General features: G+C 38.8%; 1 protein-coding gene across 1 annotated transcript in view; it reads left to right on the top strand.

The window, feature by feature from the left end:
• Positions 1–3,476: 3,476 nt before the first annotated feature.
• FGF12 (fibroblast growth factor 12) overlaps positions 3,477–25,258 on the top strand; it is a 519,199-nt gene continuing 497,417 nt past the window's right edge. The window contains exons 1-2 of the mRNA XM_058556110.1: positions 3,477–3,510; positions 3,669–3,811. Of these exons, the coding sequence (XP_058412093.1) occupies positions 3,799–3,811 (13 nt within the window). The 5' untranslated portion in view covers positions 3,477–3,510; positions 3,669–3,798. The remainder of the gene's footprint in view (positions 3,511–3,668; positions 3,812–25,258) is intronic.

The following is a 25,258-nucleotide window of genomic DNA, read 5'->3' on the forward strand; positions in this document are numbered from 1 at the left end:
TATGAAGATTAGATTAAAACATTTGTAAATTGATGACAACATTTATAATTCTTATAAATAGGCTGGCACATAATAAGCTCTTAGTGGTGTTAGCTACTAGTGTTAATATTATCATCATTATTTGTTATCATAGTGCCCATAGTCAATGTCATATTGTGTAGACAATGTCATACAAAAATGTGTATACTGAACATTATTAATTCATCAAACATTTATTAGTGTTTCCTATATTCAAAACACTCTATACACTACAAAGATGAATCAGGAGCCCATTTTTTAGCAAGGATGAGGAACAGGAATGAGATATGCACATAAATAATTCTAATACAATATAGAAGGTAATAAGTGATATAAAGGAGGTAAAGATATAGCAACTTTGCTGTTTCTAATAGAGAATATTTTTAGATTGAAAAGATCAGAGAAGACTGTAGGAGTGAGATGGAATTTTAGTTGAATCTCGAGGAAAATATAAGATTTGAATATGCAGCCATTTGTGTTGGTGGTGTAACAAGGTGAAGATATTCCAAGGATGACTATGTAAGTAAAGATATGGAGAAGGACAATCTTGAAGTTTGCTTAGGATAACGGCAAGTATTGTCTAGGAGTTAAGCTTGGAGAAGACTTGAAGGATAGTTTGGATCCAGATACTAAAAGAAAGATCTTGAATTTCAGACCACAGATTTTGCATTAAGTTTGATTTATTTTCTATTTAATAAAGCATCTGGGTTTTTAAAATTATTAATAAAAATAATGAAAATTCATGAACTAGTAAGTTCTCCTTGTTCCCGTTCACTGTAGATAATGGGAAGGCAGTTATATCAGAAATCATCCTGGTGTAGATGGATCCCCTCTGCCTGTGAGGCAGGACCCTTAGTTCTGAGCCTGGTTCCGCTCCACTGTGTGACTCTCGTCAAGTCAAGTACCCTCCCTGCCTCTCCACTTGTAAAATAATAAATATTAAAAGTGTATATAGATGGACTCTAAAGGTATCTTCTTTTCTAAAACGTTCAAGAGAAAAAGAGCATGTAATGGGGTGCAGTGTTAGGAGCAGAAATTATTTATCCCAATACAATAGGCTATTGTTCTTAAGGAACAACTCTACTCTTACCCTTAGCCAACATCCTAACCCTGTAAAATTTTAAAGAAATTCTGAGTTTTGTGATTTTTCAAAATATTTACTTGGGCATGCAATAGGAGAGCCTAAAGGTTAGTAGACCCAAGGAGGTTGCGGCCTCTGTAATTCCGTACTTGAGTGTTTTAATTCCCCAGTACTGAAGGGAGATGGGCTTTGCTGAGCAGTGGCAGTCCATCAAGGGGAGTCCTCCACTAATAAATGTCCATCTCTGGCTGAATCATCCTGATTAATATTTGTAATCATGGCCCTAAGGCATTGGAAAATCCCTTATTCAGGATGCTTTCTGAATCAGAAGATTGAATTATAGTCTGCCTCAGGTTTCTTGTTGGGAGTACATTTTATTGTATTTCAATGTTTTGAAAATTGGGATTCGAAGTCTACTGTGGAGGGATCTTTGTGTAACCTGGAATGTGTGATTAATCTGCACCTCTCTCTCCTTAGCCATTCCAGATAACAGCGTTTTCTAGATTTCTTTTTATGCCTGAGAATGAGACTATTATTCTCAAGGAGAGAATATTTCCTCAGGAGAATTTGGACTATTAAAAAAAAAAAAGGTAATATATACGCACTTTTTTCCTATTAAAAATTTTGTAGATAAACTGAATACAGTGCAGGTTTTTTTTCTTTTTTCTTTATTTTTTATTAAAGTATAGTTAACATACAATATTATGTTAGTTTCAGGTGTACAACATAGTGATTGAACATTTATATACATTACAAAATGACCACCATGATAAGATTAGTAACCATCTGTCACCCTACAAAGTTATTACAATATTATTGATTATATTCCCCATGCTGTACATTACCTCCCTGTGACATTTACTTTATAACTGGTAATTTGTACCTCTTGATCCCCTTCACCTATTTCACCCATCCCCCAACCCTTCCTCCTCTCTGGTGCCCACTAGTTTGTTCTCTGTATTTATGTCTGTTTCTGTTTTGTTTTGTTTGTTCATTTGTTTTGTTTTTTAGATTCCACATATAAGTGAAATCAGATGGTATTTGTCTTTCTCTTGTCTGATTTATTTCACTTAGCATAATACCCTCTAGGTCCATCCATGTTGTCACAAATGGCAGGGTTCCATTTGTGGAACCTTTTTTATGACTGAGTAATATTCCGTTGTAAATATATATACCACATTTGCTTTATCAATTCATCTGTTGATGGATACTTAGGTTGCTTCCATATCTTGGCTATTGTAAATTGGCTGCAAAGAACATGAGTGCAGATATCTTTTTGAATTAGTGCTTTTGTTTTCTTCGGGTTAATACCCAAAAATGGAATTGCTGGATCAGATGGTAGTTCTATTTTTAATTTTTTGAGGAACCTCCATGCTGTTTTTCACAGTGACTGCACCAATGTACACTCCCACCAACAGTGCACAAGGGTTCTAGTGTGGACTTTTAAAATATTCTGATGTGGATGTAGTACTTCAAGGGATTTTTGGCTTTGTGACCTTCCCTCCAGCTTTATATTGGAAAAATAATCTTTCTCTGCCCCTTCATAAAAATGATTATGTATACAGTTTTAAGGTATGTATTATCAATAAAGTGCCTCCCCACCTTTGGGGACTCTGCTTCTTGGTAGACTGTTGAAAAGAAGCTAAAAAGAGCACCTCAAAAGGTCTCCACTGGCTTTGTTTGGAGAACTTTAGAAGACTTGGAGCCTGTTCATGGAACAGTTTTGAGGCGCAGGCCAAAGGAATCCCAGGGAGGCAGGAAAACTCCGAGTTTGCGCGGCAGAGAAGCGGGAGAATATTAACCTTTGGTAGTTCCGGGACTACTCCCACCCCTCCCTGAAAAAACAAAACAAGACAAATACTAGAATGCAAAGAGAAATATAAACTCAGTGGGGAAAATAGGTAGAGGAGGCGGAAGCATACACCTGGAAAGTTACTGCAGCAGGGAGGCAGAGAACCCCAAACCGTGACCATTCAATAGGATTTGTTAATCTCCTCCTCTCCCCTCCCTTCTGCCTTCTGAATAAAACCACACCCAGCTCCGAGACCCCAGTCTCCTCTATGGTTTCCGTAATCCATCCCGGAAAGTATGGAACTGATGAACAATCCCAATCCAATCCATTTTCTAGTTTGCAAAGGAAAATCCGGTCCGGCGTTTATTTTTAGCAGCGTTTCCCTGTGACCGAATGCTACAGCTCTTCAGCGGGGATAACTGAGGACTGTATTGGGCTGAGAAGCGAAGGGGGCGGGGGAGAGGGAGGCGGTGAAAAGGGGAGGAGGGACGTCTTGCGCATGCGTCCCAGGGCCCGTGCAAATCTGCTGTACATCCAGAGAGCAAAGTGGGATGATCTGTCACTACACCTGCAGCACCACACTCGGAGGACAGCTCCTGCTTGCCGCTTCCGGACTCAGGTAAAAAAACAAAAAAATTCTGAGCGGGCACCGAATGCATGCCTTTCAATAGCAGATGCGCGTCGCAACCTATCCCCTGTAGAGGCAATCTGCTGCTGCTGCTAAGTGTTTTTGGTGGCAGAATGCAGCTTCAAGGTTTAAGAAATCCCATCTTTCAGGAAGCCTGAGGGGAAGGAAGGAAGTACCGGCGAAATCATCAGATTGGCTTCCCAGATTTGGGAATCTGAAGCGGGCCCACATCTTCCGGCCAACTTCCATTGAACTTCCCACCACTTGAAAGGGACCGAAATGGAGAGCAAAGGTATGTTGCTGTCCCCATCGGGGGACTTCTCTCTGCATGTGCGTGTGGCCAGGGCAGTCCTCAGCGAGGGGACTGCAGTGCTTGGGGAGCGAGCATCATACTAGGTCGATAGGAGGAGATGCTATGTCCATTGCAGCACCAGGGAAGTGTGGCAGGAAGGCGACTTCTTTTTAACTCCCACAGCTTGGAAGACAGTGTTTAATACTCCATCAGCTGCGTAGTGAAGTGTGATGAGTTTTTCTTTTTTCTTTTTGGGTGGAGGGGAGAGTCTTTAGATGGTGGGGGAGGAGAGATTTGTTGGTAAAGCAATTTCTTTTCTGTAGAATGGATGGGCTCAAATAAATATATTTCATTTGCTTTAGGATTGCTGACAGGCACGTTTGTATCTGATATCCAATAATGCATTGCTATCAAAAAAATGTTTGGATTTCTCCACCCCCACCCCATGAAAATGGTATTTCTGGGTGTGTATGACCACATCCTACTGCATTTTGAATATATATCAGCAGAGAAATTGGGTCTATTTGAAACAGTGTGCAGTAGAACTGACCTCTAAGAAGAACAGTGTATCAGAGTACTGCCTGGCCCCCAAGCATGATGCATTTACTAGTTCTGGACATGTATATATTAATATTCTCCTCATAAGCAAATCTGCATAATGTACACATACTAACTGGTAAATGAACTGTAAAAATCAACTTCTGATGGCATATTTAACACATATAAACAAAATGATTATTAAAATTGTAAGATTGGATATCCTTTGGGTTTCACTCCATCTATGCAGGTCTCTTCTTCCTCCTCCTTCTCCTCCTCCTTAGAACGCCTACCAGGTTGCAAGAGCCTTGAGTGATGTGGTCAGATATCCAGTAGGAATATTGGATGTGTTTAATTCTGGTGAAATCAGAAGAAATGATGTCAACTTTTATGAAACTATATTCATTACCCAGAACTCGAGAAGCTATATTTGAAACAAGGTTTTATTTTTAAACCAGGAATGTCAGTCATCGTGGTAATGTGCTCAGATCAGAGAGTGGTGGTGGGTTACCTATTTCTGAGCTGATTAATAAAACTAGAGTGTCTAAGGATAGCAGATTTATGTTCAATGAAGTATTTTAAGTATCTAATTAGAAGAGTTAAGTATTGGAACCTAGGTGAGCATTTACAGTATGAAAAGAACTGAATCGACATGGATTCAGACTAGCTGGCAATTTTCAATTTAGACAAATGATTCTTATGATTCGCTGATGGGCATTTCCATGACTAACAATGATGTACATATATGAGAGAATCCATGTCTATAAATGCACTGAGGCATATATTTATTAAGTCTATTGTAGAATCCATTTTAAAATGAGAAGCCAGTCTTAACTCCTGGGGTCTGTAATATTCTAGTTAATTAAGTATTTCTGGAACATAAGCTTAACAACAGACAGAGTATCATTTTACTATGAAGCAGTTTTTTTGTACTTAGATGACACCTGCTATTTGGTTATTAAACTTGGTTATTTGGCAAGAGTTCTTGGTAACATTTTTGCCTCCAATTTATTCAGTAATTCCTGGTCCCTCATAAAAAGATGTATCTCTTAGCAATAATTTTTTATTTCCCTTCTTTACCTATAAAGTATGCTACACGGCACTCAAAGTTCCAGGTGGTTTATATCTCAGACTGCTAACAGTAGCATTCTATCTATTCTGCCAGTCTTGGGAGCTCAGAAAGGAGAAAGAATCTCAGAAATATATCTGAGAAGAATCAGGCCAGAAGTTCTATGCCAATCCGGATAGCAGGGATACAGGCATGAATCACAGCACTGACCCAAAGGCAATGGAGAATTTTGCCCCAAGCCAATGTTGTGGTTGTTCTGCAGAGGTACCATAATTACCTCAGGCAAAGGACATGATGAAAGTCCTTATGCATGTTAGTTCTTGGACTTCCTTTACAAAATTGAATTAGCCAGATAGTGATCATATTAAGAATGCGTAACTATATATACAGTGGCCTCACTTTCTAAGTCGATGCAAATGGCACAGCTAAAAATGGTAGCTAACTTGAAATTTTTATTATAAAAGCAAAAAAGTGTATTAAGAGGAGTGTATCCTATTCTACTTGGTGCATCTTTCATGCTTTATGCTGCCGTGTACAAACTTCTTCCCCCTACAGATTCAAACCTAATTCTAGGAAGATATTCTCAAATGTAAGTACATATAGTTATTTTTTTCTACTGGAAACTCTTTTAAGATAGATTCAGAGTATTATTGCATGATTCAGTTAAGAGTTCAAGAGTTCTCCATCCCAGAAAAGAAAATCTAATGGCCCAATTAATCTTGAATCTTGTCGCCAGCATTTGACAACCTTCCTGTTACCTCCAGCATTTGAAAACCTTTCTTAGAGCACTTGTCCAGAGTCTCCAGCAAGTTGAACATCAGTTATTTACAAATAGGATCATTTTAAAAAAATTTCTTACTTATTGCTTTACATCACTTCCTGTCATCCAGGGTAAAGAGGAGAGGAAAATAAATCAGTTGTCTTAGAAATCAATTCATGATCTAATTACAGTGATCTTTATGCACCACGGTAATTAATATTACCTCAAAGATTTGGGTTGGTGCACAGTCTGAACAGCTTTGACAGAAACTTGTGACTTGCAGTGGCTCACAAACTTTACTGCACATTAGAATCATCTGGCATGTTTTCTAAACGTCCTCATGCCTAATCAAACCTCATACCAATTATATCAGGATGTTGGGGTGGCTGAGAGGCATAGGCATTTTTTAAAGATCCCAGGTGCAGCAATGTTTAGGAACCACTCATTTAGACTATTGATTATCAAAGCGTGGTTTGAAGACTAGTTTTTAGAACTGCAGAATCTTGATCTTTACTCCAGGTTTATTGAATCAGAATCCCATTTTTAACAAAATCCCCAGGTAATATGTATGCATATTAACATTTGAGAAGCATTGATTTAGAGTGAGGAAAGAGGTTCCCTCTTTCTCTCTTCTCTTTTTTTCTCTCTCCTGCCTATATCACCTGTTTTCTTTGTCTAGCTAGGTTCTCAACCTCAGGCTGGCATATTAGAAACACCTGTAGAGCTTTTAAAACATAAAGATGCTTAGGCCACACGACTGGACATTCTGGTTTAATTGGTTCTGGTGTGGGACCTGGGCATAGGTGTTTTTAGAAAGCTCCCCAAGTGATGCTAATAGATAGCCAGTGTTAATCACTGGTCTAGGCCCTTGCTACTCAAGGTGTGGTCCGTAGACAAGCCCCAGTAGCATCATCTGGGAACTTGTTAGAAATGCAGAATCTCAGGCCCTACCCTTGCCTTACGGAATAAAATTTGAATTTCAACAAAAATCTGTTGGTCATTTGTATGCACATTAAAGTTTAAGAAACACTGGTCTAGATCTTAGGGAACTGATTGTATCTAAGAATGACACCACTCCAGGCACCTCAGTGTAGATTTGATATCATCTAACTAATCAATTCGGAAGCTCCTGGATATGTGATCATAGTATAGGTCTTTAGTTGCTTTTGGAAAGATGGAAAGAAAATGCAAAAGAAATTGCTTGTCTCACAGGTCAGAAAATGGACTCACTTTTAGTTATTCTTTCTGCTTTTCCTCAAGCCCTTTACTTTCAACCCCTGATTATCTTTAAATGCTTATTCCGTAGGTTCCGTTTGAGCTCCTGTCAAAGTCCTGGTATTAACCCATGGTATGTGATATTAGGCTGCTTAAATCCAGGCACATCTTAACAGAGTGAATATAGCATTACCTTCTTCCCGTTGTCGTATGTCTCTGCTCAGCTCTTTTGAGATTCATTTGACATGCCCCTTGCTCCATAAAATCTTCCTTGTCCCTCCTGACAATCTAATTAATATTTTATTGGCATACTTTATATGAACTAAGTACCTGTTTGTCTCTCACATACTGCATTTCTTGCAATCAGCATTGTAATTTTTCTGTTCTTTCTTTAAACAAATATTTATTGAGTACCTGCTATGGTCCCGATGTGCTTAGTTATGAGAGTCTAAAAGAAAACGAAGATGCAATTATTGATCTTAAAGATCTCATTCTCCTATCTCCACTAATAGATTCACCTTCTTGTGGGCATAATCTGCACCTCTAACGTTCCTGCAGCTACCCCGGTGCCTGCCTCAGATAAAACAGTTTCATTTACATAGTAGGGATTCAGATTATATATGTTGAATTGAATAGCCTTAATTAGTTTATCATGCCACGTTCGTGCATCCCGGAGATTGTAAATTGGGAGAGGTGAAAGAAGTTTGGCTATCAGAAACATCAGTTTGATTCCAGAACACAGACGGCAGTAACCTGGCCTGCTTTCTCTACAGAGAGCTGTAGATGTGTACCCAATGACAATTCAACTCTGTTCTGGGTTTCGCACCAGCCATTAGAGTTGAGTCAGGGACATGAACCAAGATATTTAAGGTATAGAAGAGTCATTTCTCTGAAACAGGATGATTCGCCCTGCAGGAGAGAAAAGAAATGCCTATGTAGTAACTAGTTTAGCAGAGCTGGGAAGTGATTTTAAGAAAAGCTACTTTGTGGTTAAAGAAAACACAACAACTAAAACTCTGAGACCATTGTGGTGGGATAAGTAAAATATAATGCAGTAAAACACATAACATAATAGGATAGGCATTGGGCATAGGAGATCTCTGTTCTTATTCCAGCTCTAATGGTGTGACCTTGGACGATTCACTTTCCCTCTCTGAATCTCAAGATTCTTAAATATTAGAGAGTTCGTTTCATTTAATTCAAAATATTTTCTGAGTTGCCACATTGTTCTAGGCACGTTAAATGCCGGGGATGGAGATATAAATAGTGCATTGGCTTGCCCTGCAGGAGCTTACAGTCTAGGGAGCCATGAACAGCCCTCAAGAGCTGTCGATTTCTAACATTGTGTCTCTTCTCCATTCACCTTTCAGAGTTCTAGTGATTCTACATACAAAGTCCTGCAGTGATTAATGACCTCAATAGAGACACTTAACATTCCACAGCAATGGTGCCTGCCTTTTGTTCCCTCTTTGGTTTCTTTAAACAAAATGTTTGTGTGGGAGAACATTTGAACTCAAGCTAAGGATCTACTCTATAAACGCTGTTCCCACTGACTAGCCACCCAGCTAGTAATCTATTGTCTGACTTATTATGAGGCTTGTTAGCATTAGTAATGAGTCTGGAGGTGGCCAGCTAGTTTTCTCCTGTCGTCCCTTATCCCTTTCCTTTTATATCTTCAAGCTTCTGAAGTACTGATCCTCTTAGGTATGGTGTTCTGTGTCTACTACGTGACCAATAATGGTATATTGGATTTGTTAATATTGGGTTTTCTGATTTGTCACATATTAACAGCCATAAAGAACATTCATGAGATACTTTGTATTTTTTTCAAAGGGCTTTTAATGTATATAATTTTCCTTAAAACCCTGCAATTAGGCATTTTATAGATAATGAAACAGAGACTCAGAAAGACTAAGTGACACAGGCAACTCGTCTTACTTTTGTTTCTCTGTAAAATAAGAACTATTGTACCCAACCCAAGCCCCATACCATAATATCATGATTATGAAATTAAACGTATACCGATAAAGCATGTAGCATTCTTTAGAATCATATTGGTGGTCTAGTGGTTAAGATTGAGTGCTCTCACCGCCGCAGCCCAGGCTTGTTTCAGGTCAGGGAACCACACCCCTGTCTGTGGGTTGTCACACTGTGGCGGCTGCGTGTTGCTGTGATACTGAAAGCTCTGCCACTGGTGTTTCAAATACCAGCAGGGTCCCCCATGGTGGACAGGTTTCAGCGGAGCTTCCAGACTAAGACAGACTAGAGAGAAGGACCTGGCTACACACTTCCGAAAAAATTGGCCGTGGAAACCCTGTAAATAGCAGTGCAGCATTGTCTGATAGAGCGCCGGAAGGTGAGAGGATGGTGCAAAAAGACCAGGCAGGGTTCTGCTCTGCTGGACACAGGGTCGCTGGGAGTTGGAATCGACTCCAGCGCACTAACAAAGAATCATGGTTTTTCATCATTAGTAGCTGTGTTTGTCTTTTTACTAGACTGTGAGATCCTGGAGGGGAGAAATTAGTCCTTTGCCATCTTTATAGTTTTAGCAGCAAGAATACTGCATAGACAGTCAACAAATCTTCTCCATTGACTTCTGCAAAGGCTTCAATTTGCCAAAGGGGATTTCTTTTATGCTCATTCTATATTTTTTAGAGTAACTCCTCGAATACCTAAATTTGTCTCTATTTTGCTTGGACTCAGTTTTGAGGCAGTCATATAACATCTTGTGGGTGTGGGGGTGGAGATACATTGGGTCAAGTCTTGCACCTTGGATGGGTATAAAACAGACTGTGTAAAATCTGGCCACTAACAAGATTCTTAATCAGGGTGCACATCAGAATCACCAGGCACCCTGTGGTACATGTGACTCAGATAGTTAAGAAGCATCTTAAGTGATTATGATGTGCATTCTTAATTATAAATCCGTAGATAAGCTACAGGGTAGTTAATACGAAATGATAACATGTACCTATGTCCCTTATCAGGAAAACTACAGAGCCCTTACTGCCTGGGCCCTGACTTTTATTATCACCCTGTTTAGTGCAAAGAGAGTGTACATGTAGAAGAGAGACCTACTTCCTGTACTACAGGCTTGGGATAGAAAATAGACATATAAATAGATGGCAAGTGTCTGAGGCTAAGACGACACATCGTTTCCTCCAATGTCTTCATCCTCATCTCCTCATTAGCATCCTTGCATGCAGAACACAGTGGATTTTTTCTCCAGGATCTATGTCTATAGTTCTAATTTTAATTTCTTCTTCTCTCCAGTTAATTTTTGAAACAGTTTGTATCTCCTTGTCTTTGGGAATGTGGAACTCCCACCCAGGGAGGTCATGGTATTTTGCTGCTGTGATGCAGCTGATGGTACCTTGGCAGAAGTCCCACAGGACACCTGTTGTCCCTCCACAGATCTTTTCTTTCTTTTTTTTTTTTTAAGTGTATACTCTGCCTGGCTTTTTTTTCTTTTTCCTTTTATTTTTTTTTTTGGTAAGGATGATTGGCCCTTGAGCTAACATCTATTGCCAATCTTCCTCTATTTTGTATGTGGGACATTGTCACAGCATGGCTTGATGAGCGGTGTGTAGGTCCTTGCCCGGGATCCAAACCCACAGATCCTGGGCCACCTCAGTGGAGCACACGAACTTAACCACTAATGCCACAGGGCTGGCCCTTCTGCCTGGCTTTTTACCCAAAACAAAACCCCACCAGCAGTGATTCAGAGAGCATAAATAATTGAAAGTGGGCTTTAAACTCTGTAAAAGAAGGGAAGGGAAACTGCTATTCTGTGGTTAGGTTTTTGTTTCTCTCCTGTTTGTGGACTGGCCATTAGACTGAGAAGCAGCCAAAGGGACTAGAGAGCAGAAAAAATATCCAGAAGCCTTCAGAGGCCATTAAGAAGATAGCTAAACACATCAAAGATTCCCCTAACTAGGAGGCAGGAGGAAGCAGCAATGCCAATCTGCCAATAATGTGTCCATCTCTCCCCACCTCCATTCATTCCTACAGTTATCATCCAGGTGAAACAGTCAGGTTTTTCTCAAATCCTGAAATACTGATAACATTCAAACAGGCTGAGCAAACCTCAGCCTCAACAAGGCAAATTCAGAAATTTATTTTCAACTTTTTGGAAACCAAAAATCTAAGTGTGTTTCTGACTTCAAAAAAACGTTGAGATATTTTTGCCCTTATTCTCATTCACATACTACGTTGAGTTTAGATGCTCTACAAATAAGAGAATTTCACAAGATTTATTACATGATCATTCCAATTGTGAAGATCTGGACAGTTTAAAATTAGATTATTTAAGCAGTTTTCTCCAAAGGTACTTCTTTCATTTCAAAATATTTTTAACATGGCCAGCACTATTTAATCTAGAATTTGGTTTACTTCTTTCTCTCTTCTGATATTTAAAGGAGAAATATCTGCTATGTGTCAAGAGAAGGTTGCCATGTAAACCACGCTTTATTTGCAAGCCTACCAATAATCCAAAATGAGATGACAGGGGTACTTTTCAGCTATGGACTTTGCATCAGCATCAGCATAAAAAGCAAGCCGATAATGCAAATATAGCAGAACCCTCGATAATACTGAGGCGAGGGAGACAACCAAAGCAATTTTAAAACAGGATGATTGGTTGATTTATTTAATAAGCAGTATTTATTGAGTACCTACCATGTGTTAGATTCCCTAAGGGTGAACTTTTCCAACTGGGGTATGCATCCCGGTGGGATGATGAAATTGTATATTGGGGTAATTCACTGAGGTATAGAAAACATGGTGCATGTTCTGATGAAATAAAACTATTAGTAGACTAGATGCTAGAAAACCAGGTTCAAGTTCTAGTTCCTCTATTCAGGGTGTCATAATTGCCACATTAATTTTTAAGAACCCATTGTAGGTTTGAGCTAGCTTTTTAATGCCGTGAGTTGTGTGACTGAAGTTGTTGGGTCTATAACTGAGTTGAGCAATTAATTTGGTTTAAGGTGAGAAAGCACTAAGACTGGGGAAAATTGCTACGTGGGTGGAGTTTGTAGATTGCATGATTGTGACCACATATAGGCCCAGGTACATCTGAACTGATGTGTGGCTGCAGTGACCTTGTGGAAAAGACCCCAGCTCGGATTTGAATCCTAATTCCTACCCCAACTCATCGTGTGAGTTTGAGCTGGTCACTTCCTGTCTGTGTCCTTATTTCTTCATCTGTGAAACAAAGGTGGATTAGAGGCAGGATTCTTTTCATCTCTGGGATTGTAAGAACCAGCATTTGTGAGGTGTTTATGTAGGGACTACAGTGGATATGTTCTATTTAAGGATTTATAGTTGGTGCCTTGGTCTCTCCTATTTCTTTGGCCGATTCAGTGGCATTTTTGCTCAGCAGATTGTACATTATGTTTTTATAACATTTATTCACCCTTACGTGTGTCTTCCTTACAATTAAGATTAGTTTATTCATACATCAGTCATTTGTGATGTTGATTTGGTGGATATGGTCTTGTCCTCTCTCCCAACCCTAACCAGCATCTCCCCGCTAAAAAGGAAAAACAAACAGAATAATGCCAAGGAATCCCAGTGCTGAGTGTTTTCCTGACATTATAGAAAGGATATTTAATTTTCTTTTTGTTCTCAATCACTAGTAATATATTATTCAAAAATAATTGCACTCAGTCCTTCATTGTCGTCAAACAATTTAAAAACCAATAAGTACCTCTTCGGATGTTTGATTGGCTACTGATCATTTTAGATAGAAGAAGCATTTTTTGCTTCCAGATGAAAGTTATCCAAAATCTAAGACTTGTGTGGTTAATAAGCTGAATTTCTTGATTGTGCAAAGAATAAAATACAGTGATGGAGTGGAATATTTAACAGCCATTAACATGTTTATGAACATGAGTTATAATCAGAAATACTTGTAATATGATGATACTTATAAAAAATGATGTGAGTATATGTACTGATTACACTAATGTAAAATTTGTATGTCCACGGACAAAGAACAGATGGTAATAGGCAAAAAGTGGCACTATTTGGGTAATATGATTGGATTATGAATGGATTGTTTTCCTTTTTCAAGTCTTCCATCAATATTTAAGTCTTTTTAATAAAGCATACATACACTAGGTAGTGGGCACACATACTTTTAAACAGATCTATTTAAAGTGAACCCAAGCAAATCTCTTCATGCTTCATGGTTTCATGCTTTATTCATACGAGATTTTGAAAGGATATTTGAGGAGATAACTGAGTCTTTTTAAATAATGCTTATGTAGCTTTTACTACAGACCAAGCCCTGTGTTTTCATGTGTGGACCCTTTTAATCTTCATAACAATCCATTAAGGCAGGCACTATTGTTATCCCTATTTTAGGGAGTGGAAAACCCGGGCCTAGAGACATTAAGTAACTTGTCTAGATCACACGAGTAAGTCGCAGACTGGCTTCAGAATCTGTGGGCTTAACCATGACTGAACATCTAAGGCAAAATTTGCTCTAGGCTGGTCACTCAATCAACCTACCTTTGTTATTGAAAAACTAGTCCAGCTGTGTACACACACATGAAATGTGCACATTTTATTAACTTTCTGGATGCCTGATCTCTCCAGGCTCACCCAAGGCCTGGGTCACTGAGAGCCAGATTTGGGGAATCCTTAGGAGCTCCTGCCTGCTGTCAGGTGAGCGTGAGAAAGAGCCCATTGCTCTCTTTTGCCTTAGGTTGGCTTCCAACTGCAGGGGCTTACGTAAGCGTGGGGTTGCAACTGCCTTTTCCCATCTCACTTGGACTAGCTGTCCTGCTGATCTGCGAAGCTCAGTGAATGATAGATTACAAGACTTGAAGTCAGACATGCAACTAGCAATTTGTTAATCCCTGTGGCTTGGGCAAGATATATCTCTGTGTCTTTGCCTCCACATTTGTACAATGGCTCTTTCAAGATTAATAGGACAAATAAAGAAAAATATATAAAGAACCAAGCATAAAATCAGTACTTAATAACAGCTGCTGCTCTTGTGGTTGTTATCTGACCCTTAGGTTTACTGCTTCCTCTGTTCTTGTATGGGGCTGACTTCTTGCCTTAAACTCCCCACTATCATGTTAGTCCCTTTGCATAGCTCTAGATGCAAGTTTTGTTATCCTTCACACCACCATATGTGAACATTCCTGATGCAGGACAAGATTCCAGCTTGATGCTGGAAGCTGCTGCCTTTCTTACTCTTAGCACCATATTCCTTCCTTCCCCTGTCCTTGCCCCTCCTCCCACTTTGACACCAGCTGTGATTGGCCTAGACTGTTGCCATTTCTTCATAGTTTTCTTTAGACTACTGACCCTTGCTGCTGTCATTAGTTTTCTCCTTCATCTTGCCTAGTTCTAGTTCACTCATTTTTCTCTGGGTGGAACCACCAGAATGCCATGCGGCTATGGTATATGGTTTAAAACAGTGTTTTTTAAGACATACTGGTTTAAGTCACACTATAAAAATTAGAGTAGTGACATCAATTGGTTAATCCACTGATCTTTTTGATCAGAAATTTTCTAAGTTGTTCGCATTGTCTGGCCTAAAATGAAATCCAGTTCCCTCAGGAGAGAGAACTTGACTGTTGTGATAGGAATGTTGACATTGTTGGTTAGGTCTAGGAAACATTCGCTGTACACGTCAGAATAGTGAGAAAAACTTTCTGCCCAGTTGTACCCGGCCAGGGGTTTTCAAACTTAAGTATGCATCATAATAACTTGTAGGCTTGTTAAAACATAGATTTATGGGGTCTCAGTTCCATAGTTTCTGATTCAGTGGGTCTGGGGTGGGCCTGAGAGTTTGCGTTTCTAACAACTTCCTAGGGGATGCTGATGGTGCTAGCCTAGGGATCACACTTTGAGAACCACTGGTGTAGACAACGTAGTCTAAGATTCTCCCGTACTTGGGTATTGTATCTCAAAATAAATGTACAGTTTTCCAATTACTGAGGAATGTCAGAATAAGGGATCAGGGGGTAACACTCTCATGAGGGAACTCCATAGAGTAAAAGAGTAAACAAAATCACATCTAGAAGATCACACCAGTGTTACCCACAACCACACTGGTTGGTTAATTAATACAAAGATATTATTAATAATGTATACACATGATACATGCATACAAATAATACATGTTTAGATGTATCCATTTATCTGTGTCATGCACATTGCTTGTCATTGGGATTGAAAATGATAAAAAGACACAGTTTCTGACCTTAGAGACTAGCTTCTGAAGACAGACACAAACAGAATCCTAGGAAGAGCTGGCAGCTGGCAATGCATGTGAAAATTTAGATTAACTCATAAATTTACTTTTAATATCATATCTTCTGTGTGATTGCTCTGGCTAGGTGTTATAGGCCAGGAATCAATGAATAAGTCAAGGTTTATACTTTCTGTTATTACACCAGATATGGAAATATAATCTGTGGGAATACAGAGAAAGGAACTGGCATTTGAGCTTGGTCTTGCAGAAGGAATGGAACTGAAACATGGGAAAATATTCCAGGCTGATGGAATAGTATGTGCAAAGATAGAGAGTCATTAATATAGAAGTAGCAACTAGGAAAAGGTTAAGTGATTGGTTAATTCATTCACTTAGCAAATATTTGTTATGCTGGACACTGTTCTAGGTGCTGAATATACTAGTGACAAGACAAAGTCCCTGCCCTTATGAAGCAGGTAGGGTTGGGGGAAGGACACAATGAATGATGCATCACGAAAGAAAGATTGGGGGGAAATTGTGAAGGCCTGTTACAAATTACGTAATGTAGGTGATGGTAACTTACATTTCAAAAATATTAATTAATATAATTGTCTTTAAAAGAATTAGATTCCTAGGCTTTTAGAGTACAATTATACTTGCAAAGCTTCAATTATTCCCTAGTTTTCAAGAAAACATCTACTGTACAAAGCAAGGCATACCTACAAGCACACTACCATGGGCACAGGAAATGCTGTGATCCAGTATTTCATTCCATGACTTCTGCCAACCTCTGCTGCTGACACACTTCCTGGCTTAATGGAACAGTGAGTTTCATTTCTGTTCACTTTTGGCTCTCAACCCCCTGAAATTTTTGCATTGAAACTTACAGATTGGTTTTTTAGGAGAAAAGTCCAAAAAATCTTTTTGAAATGTGTCAGGGTCAAAAATTGCTCCCTGGAGATCTATAAATTATTATCAAGTCTCAGAATTAGAATGGCAGGGTAAAACCTATGCAAGTTCTAAGATACATGCATTTTGCAACCAGGTTATATGAAGTTCCTCAAATGCTCTTATTCTTAAGTGTATGAAGACTCATGTAAGAAATATGTTTGTCTTCAACCTTACCATCACTCTGTCAACGGTATATTTTGACATTCTGGTTAACTTTCTTTAGATAAGATAGAGAAACTAAAAAGAGCAGTTTCTGAACCCATTTCTGGTTTTGATTTTTGTCCACTTCCTAGCTGAAGATATTGGGCAAGGTTCCTAACCTCCCTAACTGTAGATTTTCTCACCTATATAATGGAGATGATAAGGGTATATATTCACAGAGTTATTTTGAGGATTAGATGAGATTTATGAAAGTGTGTACCATACTGTCTGGCATATAGTAAGCACTCAATAAAATGTAGCTATCATTAAGTATCTCAAAACTGCCTCATTCTTACCTCTGGTACAAAATCATAGCCATAGCTTTTGCTGAGACCAATGGATTCAGGTTTGCTTAATTGGTTAAATGAATTCCAAGCATCACACTGCCAGTCTGAGCCTTTCTTTAGTTGTAATTCAACATAGAGCTGTAAAATATGGTAACCCCACAAAGATATTGCTTTTGGATCAAAGTCTTAAAACTGTTCCAGGAAGATACTTTGAGCCCAACTGGACAGCTATAATGAATGATTGAAATCTAGAATACTGCCTTGTACAGAGACAGTCTCAGCCTGGCCGGTGAAAGATTTATGAACAAGATTTTGAAAATGAAGGTCAGCAGACAATTTTCATCTAATAACCATAAGGAGCAGTTAGACAGATGGCAGACAGCCTCGTCTTTTCTCTGAGTAACCTCTTTTGATCTCAACTGACCACTGAATCATGTCTTAGTAAAGATGTGAGAGTGTCGGGGAACACACTGCAGCTTCCGGTGCTGCTCATACCTTCAGAAATAGTTCTAGAGCAAGAGAGTTATAAAGACAATCCCTCATGAATAAAATTTGAGGTGATTTCTTCCTTTCCTTTTCTTTTCTTACTTGTTATTTTTGTCACAGTTATAGAAAGTATATTATCACAGATAGCAGTTCCTTGTCCCCTCCCTCAATTTTCTTTCTCCCTTTCCCTTTCAACTCTTTTTGATATTTACCTTCACGCTCTCAGTAATAATCTCTTCTTACTGCCTCTCAATTTCTCAGCTCTATTTTTGATGTCCCACTGTGCAAACGAAGTTTTCCTCTCTCTCTCATCATCACATTCTCACCACTACAGGCATCCTTCCCATCCCACCATCTTGCCAGGGCTGTTACGTTGTTCTTGGTTAGATCAGTATTTAGTAGTTACATTAATATGACTATGTCAATACTTTTCAGGACTAAGCCAAGTTAAACCGTGATTACTCTTCCTTTCCTCTTAAGATTTTGTTTTTTCTGTGTTTGATAGTTCTCTTGTTTTAGGTTTGCTTAGCTTTCTACATACTTTTCACTGTTTAACTCCAAGTCTCTGCCAGTGTTCTGAATCTCATCTCAAGACAGTCAGATGCACAGATATTTTGTCAAGTTCATCTTCTTGAAATAGTCTCTCTCAGAACCTTCTGACTTGGTTCTATGTACACTCTTTTCCTTCTATGCCCTGTGCGTTGGTTTGATCCTGGCATCTCCCTTTCCATCACCCTGGAAAATCTCTGCTCTTTGCTCGTATTGCTTGTTTTTCTGCATCTTCTGCATTCTTTCTTAGTTCATTCCCTTATTTTGGTGGAATACATTTTCCAGTAGCTTCCTGAAAAAAGCATGTGTAGTAGTTAAATTTTCTGGGCCTTTGCATATCTGAAAATATCTCCATTCTTTCCTCATATTTGAACAATAATTTGACTAGGTATAGAATTCTAGGTTGAAAATAATTTTCCTTCAGAATTTAAATGGCACCACTATAATGCCTTCTCCCTCCCAGTTTTGTTGTTCTATCTGAAGCCATTTTGAGTCCTTATTTTCTGAACATGCCTGATGTTTTTCTCTTTGGAAATTGGTAGGATCTATTCTTTTTCCCAGAATTCTGAAAATTTATAAAGATTTGCATTGTCCTGGTTTCATTTTCACCCATTATGCTGGGTACTTCGTGGGCTTCTTTAAGGTGGAAACTCATATTCTTTACCTCTAGAAAATTTTCCTGAATTTTTTTCTTAATGATTTCCTAGTCTCAGTTTCTTCTTTCCTTGTTGCTATTTGGTTATAGTTTTTTGGAAATCTTGTTGCTTAGTTATTGATATCTTGAATTTATTTCTTTATGTTTTTGTTTTTATATGATTTATTTTCTATTTTCCATCTCTGTTGCCCTTTTCCCCTATTTTCTAGGTGATAGGCTCAACGTTGTCCTCTAGTCTTTCTGTTAGGGTTTTTTTTTTTTTTTTTGTGAGGAAGATCAGCCCTGGGCTGATTTGCCAATCCTCCTCTTTTTGCTGAGGAAGACTGGCCCTGGGCTAACATCCGTGCCCATCTTCCTCCACTTTATATGGGACGCCGCCACAGCATGGCTTGACAAGCGATGTGTCAGCGCGCGCCCGGGATCCAAATCAGCGAACCCGGGGCGGCCGCAGCGGAGCGCGCACTCAACCGCTTGCGCCACCGGGCCGGCTCCTGTTAGGTTTTGTTTTTAATTTCTGATATCAGACTTTTTGTTTCCAAGATCCTTATTTGTTGGTTTTCTTTGAATGTTTGATTTTATCTTATGCTGTCTTGTTTCACTGAGACAATGTTTTCTAATGCTTTGCTGAGAATATTAATGATATATATTTTAGAAGTTTTCATCTCATTCCACAGCCTTTGTTTCCAGTAAGCTTTTTCCTCAGATTGTTTGTTTTGATTTCTATCTTTCATGTTAGAGACTTTCTGCATATTTTTTTGTGTGTGTGTGTGAGGAAGATCAGCCCTGAGCTAACATCCATGCCAATCCTCCTCTTTTTGCTAAGGAAGACCGGCCCTGAGCTAACATCTATTGCCAATCCTCCTCCTCCCTCTGCCCCCCAAAGCCCCAGTAGATAGTTGTATGTCGTAGTTTCACATCCTTCTAGTTGCTGTATGTGGGACGCCACCTCAGCATGGCCGGACAAGTGGTGCGTCAGTGCGCGCCCGGGATGCGAACCCTGGCTGCCAGTAGCAGAGCACGCGCACTTTAACCGCTAAGCCATGGGCTGGCCCCTCTGCATATTTTTTATAATTGTTTGCCTGTTCATGTTTCAGTGGAGGTGGGAGGGCTAAAAAGGTGACTGGAAGCTCTGCGTACACACATGGGTAGGGCTTATTGATAGTGATCTTAATTATTGGGTGATCTTGGTATGATTTTCACTGTGAAATTCCTGATATCAGTATCTTTAGGTCTTACCTCTTATTGTTTGCAAGATTGCTCAGAGAAGACTCTTTCTCCTGCCTGGATGGTAAAGACCTGGCTGCCAGGATTCTGTGTGTCTCAGAAATCAGTGTATAAATATTCGTTTAATCTCCCGGTTTCCAATGAAGTACTCACTCTGCCCACTATAGAGATAGCTTCTGTTCTATCCTCTACAACGAATAAATCTCCAGTCTTCTATTGAGATCGAGGAGGGCAGTTGTCTAGATACTCAATGTTAAGGAGAGGGTTTGAGGTTATAATACCTTCTTAAAAACAAACTTTCCACCAATCTCACATATTTTATCCCTTTCTCCTTCACTCTGCTTCTAGGCAAATCTGGTGCTACCACTGTCTAAACTTTGGAAGATTTTGCAGTGGAAGTTAGGTTGCTTATTGTCTTTCACCACTGCTAACTTAGAATTCAGCTGTCTCAGGTCTGCTAAATCCTTTATATCTTCACCAGCTGGTTTCCCCTTTCTAAAATCTGGTTGTTGTTGTCTTCTCTTCCTTTTGATCCATCTTTATGGATTTCTCTCTCTCTCTCACACATACACACATTTATTTTACTTTTAACGGTGTTTCAGGTAGAAATGAAAGTAAAAGCCTGTGTTCAATCTCCCCATCTTTACTTAGAAGTCCCTTTACTTTTAAAAGAGACTAAATAATCTTGCAGAAAGATAATCTCAGCTCAGAGGTCCTAGAGATAGCATCTTGTGGAATTCTCAGCAGTGCCCTGGCTGGCTTCCTCTGTTTATTCAGTATACTTAGATTGTCAGACATCAAGGTCATTAAAATAGTCTTCCCATGAGAAAACAGCATGTAAATACCTTAAAAGAGTTGCAAGGTTAAGAGAACCATCAAGATCGTGTTTAGACAATTTTTGAAAGTTGCCTTGACATACTAATTCATTTATTCTTCCACTACCCTGCCATCCATTGGACACTCACCCTGAGTCATGCATTGCTGGACACGGCAAAACATTGAATACGGGACAGTTTCTGACCTTGTGAACTTTTTACACTAGCATGGAAGAAAGGCACCACTGTTCAAGACGCACTACGGTAAATGCCGTAATAGAGATGTTAACAAGTGCTAGAGCCTCTAAGGGGTGGGAGTGATTAAGTCAGCCTTCAAATTCGTGTTGGAAATGTGCCTCAGCTCTGACAGTTCAAACAATAATTTCTCAGAAAAAATTCTTCTGCCAATTCACAATTGGCAAAGTTACTAACTTGCCAGCACCAAAAATGGTCAGAAGGGACTTTGGAAGTCATTTTCAGCTTCTTTGTGTTACCGGGAAAAACTGAGGCTTGGGGAAAAAGTGGCTCAATCCTGGTAAAGTCAGGACTGAAACTCAGGTTTCTTGATTCCCATACTAATTTTCTATCCACTAAATCATATTGTGCCCCTATCTTAAAGCCCAGTTATCTATAAATATGATTAAAATTTTTAATCAATGGCTCTGAGTCTTGAGATCTGGAAGTATCAGTTTTGAAACCCTCTGAGGATTTCTTTAAAAACAACAGTTCAAACGAAAGTGCTGTGTCTTGGACATAGGTACAGGACTCCAAACTCTTTCATGTAATGTCATAAAGATACAATGGCTCAGAGTTCTCATTATTCTTTTGAAAGCAGAGCCACAGTTCTTAAACTGGAAAAACAGAGCTCTTTTTATTTGCACAGGTTAATATTGATTGAATTTAAACTCACCCAGCAAATTTAGGGGACAGCTTCCCAAATGAAGCTTTGGTTATGCCATTTTGCAATATATTTTTGAGATTTTTATGTATTTACATTGTCTTTAAAGCACACAACAGATGTACAAACTTAGAATTTAAACATTTTGGAGAGGCGGAGAATGTGTCTTTAGTGATCACTTAAGAATGTAATGTATTTTGTTAAATTTGTGGTTTCATGACTTAACTATTAGCAAATGGTATATTATGGGTAAGCTAAGAACTATAAAAAACATTGTTCAATAGTCAGTTCTTTATCAGTAATATAATACTAACAATAATTAGATTACTCATTAAAAAAAAGTCAACAACTTGAAAGAATCTTGTAATATCTTCCCAAAGAACATTAACTTTTTATATTCACAAATAATTAGATTGTAATTCTCCCAATAAAATTATTCTTGGTCCTTCTCTACTGAGAAAAGTCTTTCCTTCCTCTGGTCCTCTGAACCCTTCTGCAGTGTTGATTCCTTTCCACACTATTGTGTAGTTCCTTGGGTACATGTCAGAGCTTCTCTTCTAGGCTGTGAGCATCATGAAGGCAAAGACTATGTCTTCTTGGTGATCCCAGTGACTTGGCACATATTCAGTATACAATAGAAAGTTAATTGAGTGAGTTAAAATATAAAGCCTTTGATATGCAATAATACCTATTTGCTTGACTTTTTTTGCACGTTTCATTAAATCCTGGGTACGAAGTAGCTAAAGATTCAGAGTTGACACACATGTAGCACACAGTCTCCACTTCCTTCCTTCTTTATTTTTTTGGTGAGGAAGATTGTTGCTGAGCTAACATCTGTGCCAGTCTTCCTCTATTTTGTATGTCAGATGCCTGCCACAGCATGGCTTGATGAGTGGTATGTAGGTCCACACCGGGGATCTGAACCTGCAAACCCTGAGCTGCTGAAGTAGAGCACGTAAACTTAACCACTACGCCACTGGGCCAGACCTTCCTTCTTTTTTGAAACCTCACTGAGATCTCACCCTGAGCTGAGATATAGCTCTCTAAAAAACGGATCATATTTACTGTGACTTAACTTCCTGGTGCCCATGGAAGAGAACTATAAATCTTCATCCCTGAGAAATCTGGTTAGGCATAAAAACTACTTCCTCCACCTTGTTAGAGGCAATTTCTCTACTGTTTCTAAAAATGAGAAACAAAACAGTCTCTTCTCTATTGTTGTCATCCTTGTACAACAGAGTGTGGCATGAGTTTACACTATTATCTGTGCATGTGTCTTGTCACCTTTGTCACCAGTCTTCTGGTTCTCCTCCCTCCCGTCAGAGCAAAAATGCCGTTCCCTGTCAGCTCCCATGAAGCCTGCCCTGAACACCTCCTTACATTCTGCGTGCAGCCTTCTCTTTAGTTACATCCTTGACCATAGTGACTCCAGGGTACAGACTGTACTTCTCAGGACCTTTTGTGGGTGCCAACAAAGAGACTTCTGTATCAGTTCAAAGGGGTGGCATTTCTGGACCCGTGATTGTTATAACTTTTGTTCTTTAAGATACTCTGGGGTTTCTACTTTCTGGGGGTTGGAGATGGAGATGTCTCAGTTCCCTCAGCTCAAAAGTGGGAGCTGAAATAAGTAGGTAATGAAGGCCTTTCTGCCACCACAGTATGACAACTGACAGAGGGGTGGTGTGGTTCCCTGACTAGGAAATGAACCCAGGCTGGGCCATGGCAGTGAGAGCACCGAATCTTAACCACTAGATCACCAGGGCTTTCTAGGCCTTAGTTTATTGTAAAAGGAAGTAAATGTCCTGTGTCTGGGGCTTGGGGAAGGATTTTAGGAGAGAGAGCATACCGCAAGTGCTTTGTAAACTATATAGTACTATATAAAAGCAAGTTGTTATTAATAGAGGTCTGATTATTCCCAATTGTTTCTGCTTGGTCAGTTAGTTCTGGATGAATAAATTGGAGAGGACAGGAAGGAAAGAAACAGCACTGGGCTGGGAGTCCATCCCTGTGTTGTTCAGCACTCAGTCACTGACTTGATGTGACCTTGGCATAGTCACTTCTCATGCGCTTCTGTTGCGTCATCGGTAATATGAGGTGGGCTAAAGAAATGATGATCTAGAGATTCTCTTCTAGCTCTAAAAATTCTAGAGTATTTTTGAGTATAGGTTATAAGAGACTATTATTTATTTAAAGGTGTATTAAGTTTAGATTATTTAATCAGAAGTCTTAGCAATTATGATCCCAAATAATATATTTTGAGTATGTGATTTTAAGGAATTGTTTTAAAGAAAATGCCAAAGCTTAATCTTTTAAGCACTGAAAAGGAACCAACGGGATCTACTATCCATTGAATTTTTCTGTTGTCTCTGGGAGGAATGTGTATATTTAAAGAGGAAGCTAATTATTAACAGATGAAACTCTGTATAAGAAATCAATTATGTCTACAACACCTAAAGCACATTTTGTTGTGATATATTCTCTAGTAACTTTACATTTGTTTTTTTCCCTTCATTCAACCAAAAAATCATTGAGTATTTGTTAAAAATCTGGCACTATGCTAAACACTGTAGATGCACAAGAGAGTAAGACAATTCCTATTAGAAGGGATGGTTGATCTAGTGTAGAAAAGAGCATGTTATAAATTATGAGAGAGGTGAAACAGTTCCAAGAGTACAGAATAAGAAGAGATTAATTTTGTTGAGGAGACGGAGGGAGGTAAAATATGTAGCATCTTTGAAATTCTTTATAGATTATAAGTGTTTTCCATATAGTATCTTGTTGAAATATTACAAAGACTCTGACAGGCATAGAACAAGAAACCATCTTCTGGAATCAATTTGAAATCCCCTGAAACTCCTGAAGTCTGTGCAATGTAGAGAAAATATCAGTAAAACATATTGTTATTTTAAAAATTAAAATGGTTACCTATAATCAACTCTCAAATTTCTGAAAGTTTTGCGCCAAGTGACTTGGACTATTTTTTATATTTGAGCATGAATGTCATCCTATTAACCATGCCCTTTTTAAATGAGAAGCTATAAAAAACTCCCCAAGTTATGTAATGTAGGTATTTAATTCCATTTATATTTTTTAAGTGATTTTTCTCTAATATTTATAGCACATTGATTTTATATTTTATCTAATATTTATATCTAATATTTTATCTAATATTTATAGCACAAAGCTAGAAGAAACCTTAGTTCAATTACCTAATTTTACAGATAATGAATAAAATATACTCTTTTTTCAAAAAAAAAAATTATTTTCATAGAAGAAGTGTCTTGCTCAAGTACAAAATCAGGACTATAATCATGGTCTCCTGGACCAGTTTCTTTGCCTTCATACCACAGCCCAGAGTCCGTTTAACGACTGCAGGAAGTAGAGCTTCATTTGATGTGGGAGATTCCTAAACTGTTCTCAGCCTCTGTTTTGCTGTTCACACAGTATTTTTCCATGGATGCCTTTTAAAATAATTAATGCTGTATCCAAAGTTACCAATACTGAGCAATGCTAATATTTCGAGGAAGGTGACCCTTTTGTGGCACCAAATGCCTTTTAATAATGTATCTGCTCAAAGATGTTAAG

The sequence above is a fragment of the Diceros bicornis genome, chromosome 15 (genome assembly GCF_020826845.1).
Source record: "Diceros bicornis minor isolate mBicDic1 chromosome 15, mDicBic1.mat.cur, whole genome shotgun sequence".
In the NCBI taxonomy this organism is placed as follows: domain Eukaryota; kingdom Metazoa; phylum Chordata; class Mammalia; order Perissodactyla; family Rhinocerotidae; genus Diceros; species Diceros bicornis.